General features: G+C 50.2%; 1 protein-coding gene across 3 annotated transcripts in view; it reads left to right on the plus strand.

Moving 5' to 3' along the window:
• pdlim7 (PDZ and LIM domain 7) overlaps positions 1–6,887 on the plus strand; it is a 99,894-nt gene that overhangs the window by 69,834 nt on the left and 23,173 nt on the right. The window contains exons 7-8 of one of the 3 annotated variants that reach the window (XM_055927868.1): positions 2,487–2,641; positions 3,966–4,002. The exons of the other annotated variants lie outside the window; for them this stretch is intronic. Of the exons in view, the coding sequence (XP_055783843.1) occupies positions 2,487–2,641; positions 3,966–4,002 (192 nt within the window). The remainder of the gene's footprint in view (positions 1–2,486; positions 2,642–3,965; positions 4,003–6,887) is intronic. 3 annotated transcript variants of the gene reach the window in all.

Genomic DNA, 6,887 nt, shown 5'->3' on the forward strand with positions numbered 1-6,887 from the left:
GTTAGAGAGCACATACTGACACGGTGTCAGACGGCCATGTTAGAGAGGACATATTGACACGGTGTCAGACGGCCATGTTAGAGAGGACATATTGACACGGTGTCAGACGGCCATGTTAGAGAGGACATATTGACACGGTGTCAGACGGCCATGTTAGAGAGAACATACTGACACGGTGTCAGACGGCCATGTTAGAGAGGACATATTGACACGGTGTCAGACGGCCATGTTAGAGAGGACATATTGACACGGTGTCAGACGGCCATGTTAGAGAGGACATACTGACACGGTGTCAGACGGCCATGTTAGAGAGGACATACTGACACGGTGTCAGACGGCCATGTTAGAGAGGACATACTGACACGGTGTCAGACGGCCATGTTAGAGAGGACATACTGACACGGTGTCAGACGGCCATGTTAGAGAGGACATATTGACACGGTGTCAGACGGCCATGTTAGAGAGGACATACTGACACGGTGTCAGACGGCCATGTTAGAGAGGACATACTGACACGGTGTCAGACGGCCATGTTAGAGAGGACATATTGACACGGTGTCAGACGGCCATGTTAGAGAGGACATACTGACACGGTGTCAGACGGCCATGATAGAGAGGACATATTGACACGGTGTCAGACGGCCATGTTAGAGAGGACATACTGACACGGTGTCAGACGGCCATGTTAGAGAGGACATATTGACACGGTGTCAGACGGCCATGTTAGAGAGGACATATTGGTATGGTGTTAGAGAGGACATATTGGAGGACAAACAGTACCAGTCAAAAGTTTGGACACACCTTCTCAAGGGTTTTTATTTATTTTTACTATTTTCTAACTTGTAGAATAATAGTCAAGACATCAAAACTATGAAATAACACATATGGAATCATGTAGTAACCAAAAAAGTGTAAAATAATCAAAATATATGTTTTATATTTGAGATTCTTCAAAGTATCCACCCTTTGCCTTGATGACAGCTTTACACACTTGGCATTCTCTCAACCATGAGGTAGTCACCTGGAATGTATTTCAATTAACAGATGTGCCTTGTTAAAAGTTAATTTGTGGATTTTCTTTCCTTAATGTATTTGAGCCATTCAGTTGTGTTATGACAAGGTAGGGTTGGTATACAGAAGATAGCTCTATTAGGTTAAAGAACAAATCCATATTATGGCAAGAACGGCTCAAATAAGCGAAGAGAACTGACAGTCCGTCATTACTTTAAGTAAGTCAATCTGGAAAATTTCAAGAACTTTGAGTTCAAGTAACAGACACATCTCAACATCAACTGTTCAGAGGAGACTGAGTGAATCAGGCCTTCATGGTCAAAATACTGCAAAGAAACCACTACTAAAGGACACTAACAGGAAGAAGAGACTTGCTTGGGCCAAGAAACACGAGCAATGGACATTAGACCGGTGGAAATCTGTCCTTTGGTCTGAGTCCAAATTTGATATTTTTTGTTCTAACCGCCGTGTCTTTGTGAGATGCAGAGCAGGTGAACGGATAATCTCTGCATGTGTGGTTCCCACCGTGAAGCATGGAGGAGGAGGAGGTGTGACGGTGTGGGGGTGCTCTTCTGGTGACACTGTCAAGGATTTATATAGAAATCAAGGCACACTTAACCAGCATGGCTACCACAGCATTCAGCAGCGACATGCCATCCCATCTGGTTTGAACAGTGGGACTATCATGTGTTTTTCAACAGGACAATGACCCAACACACAGGTTGTGTAAGGTCTACTTGACCAAGAAGGAAAGGACCTGGCCTCCACAATCACCCGACCTCAACCCAATTGAGATGGTTTGGGATGAGTTGGACTGTAGAGTGAAGATAAATCACCCAACAAGTGCTGAGCAAATGTGTAAACACCTTCAAGACTGTTGGAAAAGCATTCCAGGTGAAGCTGGTTTAGAGAATGCCAAGTGTGTACAAAGTTCATCAAGGCAAAGGGTGGCTACATTGAAGAATCTAAAATATCTTTTGATTTGTTCAACACTTTTTTTTGGTTGCTACATGATTCCATATCTAGAAAATAGTAAAAAAAAAAAAAAAAAAAAAACCTTGATTGAGTCAGTGTGTCCAAACTTTTGACTGGTACTTTATGTCGGTTGAAAATGACAAGGGGATGCATCTGAAATGGCACCCTATCCCCTATGTAGTGCACTACTTTTGACCAAGGATATAGGGCTCGGGTTTGTTGGTTATGTACTGTATGTGTGTGTTTGATCATCTGCTAGTTTCATACTGTGTGTGTCCATACGTTCAATAATCAGTGCATGGTAGTGTTTTCTAATTATTAGCTCTCATTCTTTGCTTGCACGTCGCTGTGCTCCGGTCATGGTGGTTTCAACCACGTGATAACGTCATTTCTGTGTAGGCACGGTTTGTTACGTTAACGTTGTGGGAAACTTGCGTGTGTACTGTGCATGGTCCGTTAAACGTTATATTAACATTGTGGTGACATGGGGTGTGTACTAGGCACGGTCTGCGGGTGGATGGCATCCCCATGTTCATCCCCAACGACCGCAGCAAGAAGAGGCTGATTGAGGACACTCAGGATTGGCAGCCCCGCACAGGCACCACCCAGTCCCGCTCCTTCCGCATGCTGGCCCAGCTCACAGGCACCGACTACAGTAAGTCAGAGAGGGTGAGAGAGCGAGGTCGGAAAGGGTCCGAGAGGGTGAGAGAGCAAGGTCGGAGAGGGTGAGGGAGCGAGGTCGGAGAGGGTGAGGGAGCGAGGTCGGAGAGGGTGAGGGAGCGAGGTCGGACAGGGTGAGGGAGCGAGGTCGGACAGGGTGAGGGAGCGAGGTCGGACAGGGTGAGGGAGCGAGGTCGGACAGGGTGAGGGAGCGAGGTCGGACAGGGTGAGGGAGCGAGGTCGGAGAGGGTGAGGGAGCGAGGTCGGAGAGGGTGAGGGAGCGAGGTCGGAGAGGGTGAGGGAGCGAGGTCGGAGAGGGTGAGGGAGCGAGGTCGGAGAGGGTGAGGGAGCGAGGTCGGAGAGGGTGAGGGAGCGAGGTCGGAGAGGGTGAGGGAGCGAGGTCGGAGAGGGTGAGGGAGCGAGGTCGGAGAGGGTGAGGGAGCGAGGTCGGAGAGGGTGAGGGAGCGAGGTCGGAGAGGGTGAGGGAGCGAGGTCGGAGAGGGTGAGGGAGCGAGGTCGGAGAGGGTGAGGGAGCGAGGTCGGAGAGGGTGAGGGAGCGAAGTGAGAGCGAGGTCAGGGGAGGAGGTTGTCAGTGGTCGAGAGGGGGAGAGTGAGTGATGTGGACAATGTCCTTTGGGAGTTCTGATTCCCCCTGGGAGTTCTGATTCCCCCTGGGAGTTCTGATTCCCCCTGGGAGTTCTGATTCCCCCTGGGAGTTCTGATTCCCCCTGGGAGTTCTGATTTCCTCTGGGAGTTCTGATTTCCTCTGGGAGTTCTGATTCCCCCTGGGAGTTCTGATTCCCCCTGGGAGTTCTGATTCCCTCTGGGAGTTCTGATTCCCTCTGGGAGTTCTGATTCCCCCTGGGAGTTCTGATTCCCCCTGGGAGTTCTGATTCCCCCTGGGAGTTCTGATTCCCCCTGGGAGTTCTGATTCCCCCTGGGAGTTCTGATTCCCCCTGGGAGTTCTGATTCCCTCTGGGAGTTCTGATTCCCTCTGGGAGTTCTGATTTCCTCTGGGAGTTCTGATTTCCTCTGGGAGTTCTGATTTCCTCTGGGAGTTCTGATTTCCCCTGGGAGTTCTGATTCCCCCTGGGAGTTCTGATTCCCTCTGGGAGTTCTGATTCCCTCTGGGAGTTCTGATTTCCCCTGGGAGTTCTGATTCCCCCTGGGAGTTCTGATTCCCTCTGGGAGTTCTGATTCCCCCTGGGAGTTCTGATTCCCCCTGGGAGTTCTGATTCCCCCTGGGAGTTCTGATTCCCCCTGGGAGTTCTGATTCCCCCTGGGCGCTCTGATACTGTGTCTCCCCCTGGCTCTCTCAGTGCAGGACCCAGACGACGAGACAATGAAGAGGGCCAGGTAAACACCCTGTGTGTTTATTAAGCTATGCCTGTGTGTGATGTTTACAGCTGACTCTGGTATAGTCTGTGTTACAGCCATCTTTAAGCTTCAGCATGTGGTTTGGTGTGTGTGAGTTATACAGGTGGTTTGGTGTGTGTGTGTTATACAGGTGGTTTGATGTGTGTGTGTGTTATACAGGTGGTTTGGTGTGTGTGTGTTATACAGGTGGTTTGGTGTGTGTGTGTGTTATACAGGTGGTTTGGTGTGTGTGTGTGTGTTATACAGGTGGTTTGGTGTGTGTGTGTGTGTTATACAGGTGGTTTGGTGTGTGTGTGTGTGTTATACAGGTGGTTTGGTGTGTGTGTGTGTGTTATACAGGTGGTTTGGTGTGTGTGTGTGTGTTATACAGGTGGTTTGGTGTGTGTGTGTGTGAGTTATACAGGTGGTTTGGTGTGTGTGTGTTATACAGGTGGTTTGGTGTGTGTGAGGTATACAGGTGGTTTGGTGTGTGTGTGTGTGTGTGTGAGGTATACAGGTGGTTTGGTGTGTGTGTGTGTGTGAGGTATACAGGTGGTTTGGTGTGTGTGTGTGTGAGGTATACAGGTGGTTTGGTGTGTGTGTGTGTGTGAGGTATACAGGTGGTTTGGTGTGTGTGTGGTATACAGGTGGTTTGGTGTGTGTGTGTGTGTGTGAGGTATACAGGTGGTTTGGTGTGTGTGTGTGTGTGTGTGAGGTATACAGGTGGTTTGGTGTGTGTGTGTGTGTGTGAGGTATACAGGTGGTTTGGTGTGTGTGTGTGTTATACAGGTGGTTTGGTGTGTGTGTGTTATATACAGGTGGTTTGGTGTGTGTGTGTGTTATACAGGTGGTTTGGTGTGTGTGTGTGTGTGTGTGAGGTATACAGGTGGTTTGGTGTGTGTGTGTGTGTGTGTGTGAGGTATACAGGTGGTTTGGTGTGTGTGTGTGTGTGTGTTATACAGGTGGTTTGGTGTGTGTGTGTGTGTTATACAGGTGGTTTGGTGTGTGTGTGTGTGTGTGTGTTATACAGGTGGTTTGGTGTGTGTGTGTGTGTGTGTTATACAGGTGGTTTGGTGTGTGTGTGTTATACAGGTGGTTTGGTGTGTGTGTGTGTGTTATACAGGTGGTTTGGTGTGTGTGTGTGTGTTATACAGGTGGTTTGGTGTGTGTGTGTGTGTGAGGTATACAGGTGGTTTGGTGTGTGTGTGTGTTATACAGGTGGTTTGGTGTGTGTGTGTGTTATACAGGTGGTTTGGTGTGTGTGTGTGAGGTATACAGGTGGTTTGGTGTGTGTGTGTGAGGTATACAGGTGGTTTGGTGTGTGTGTGTGATTTATACAGGTGGTTTGGTGTGTGTGTGTGATTTATACAGGTGGTTTGGTGTGTGTGTGTGATTTATACAGGTGGTTTGGTGTGTGTGTGTGATTTATACAGGTGGTTTGGTGTGTGTGTGTGATTTATACAGGTGGTTTGGTGTGTGTGTGTGAGTTATACAGGTGGTTTGGTGTGTGAGTGATACAGGTGGTTTGGTGTGTGTGTGTGTGTGTGACGTATACAGGTGGTTTGGTGTGTGTGTGTGAGGTATACAGGTGGTTTGGTGTGTGAGTGATACAGGTGGTTTGGTGTGTGTGTGTGTGTGTGTGAGGTATACAGGTGGTTTGGTGTGTGTGTGTGAGGTATACAGGTGGTTTGGTGTGTGTGTGTGAGGTATATAGGTGGTTTGGTGTGTGTGTGTGTGTGTGTGTGTGTGTGTGTGTGTGTGAGGTATACAGGTGGTGTTCCAGGACCACTGTAGTAGATTTTCTCTGTCCCCATATTGAGTTGTGATGTAGTTTTATTTCCCGTTGCTTGGTGAATTATCTGTCTGTTAGAGATATTTGTCTTTATTCATTTCCTGTCACTTCTCTCTTCTCTTCTCTCTCGGGGTGGTTAGGGAAAAGTTCCTTACAGAGATTCAGAGCCCCCGTTACGCCCGTCTGAGGGACTGGCACCACGAAAGGTCCGCACGGGCCCTCAACATCAAGTCCTGAGCATCACCATGGCAACGTGCAACGCAGGGCCGGGCCTGAGCCCTAGCGATCGATAGCCATCAGAACGACGACAAAGACTAAAACGACAATAGCCCGACCAACAAGACGACAACAAACACCACAGACGACGACAACACCCCCCCCCCCAGACGACAACACGCCTCCCCCCCCAGACGACAACACGCCTCCCCCCCCAGACGACAACACGCCTCCCCCCCCAGACGACAACACGCCCCCCCCCCAGACGACAACACGCCCCCCCCCCAGACGACAACACGCCCCCCCCCCCAGACGACAACACGCCCCCCCCCCCCAGACGACAACACGCCCCCCCCCCAGACGACAACACGCCCCCCCCCAGACGACAACACGCCCCCCCCCCCCAGACGACAACACGCCCCCCCCCCCAGACGACAACACGCCCCCCCCCAGACGACAACACGCCCCCCCCCCCCAGACGACAACACGCCCCCCCCACACACGCCCCCCCCCCCCCCCCCCCCCCCCCCGACGACAACGCACCCCCCTCCCAGACGACAACACGCCCCCCGCCCCCCCCCCAGACGACAACACGCCCCCCCCCCAGACGACAACACGCACCCCCCAGACATACAGAGGAGGAAGAAAAAATAAGTAAAAAAGTAAAATAAAATAATAAAGATATAATTAACAAAGGAACCTATGATCACTAAGCCATACGTGGAACCATTGCATACTGAGCCTGTCTGACTCTTAGATTCTCCTTGACTTGATGAGTTAGTGTTGATACCAGCTTGTCGATCACCTTGTGTTTGTTACAGACCTGGGGCCAACGCATACGTCAAATACGATTGATTGATTGATCAAAAACCTGAGG

The sequence above is a fragment of the Salvelinus fontinalis genome, chromosome 6, assembly GCF_029448725.1.
Source record: "Salvelinus fontinalis isolate EN_2023a chromosome 6, ASM2944872v1, whole genome shotgun sequence".
Classification (NCBI taxonomy): domain Eukaryota; kingdom Metazoa; phylum Chordata; class Actinopteri; order Salmoniformes; family Salmonidae; genus Salvelinus; species Salvelinus fontinalis.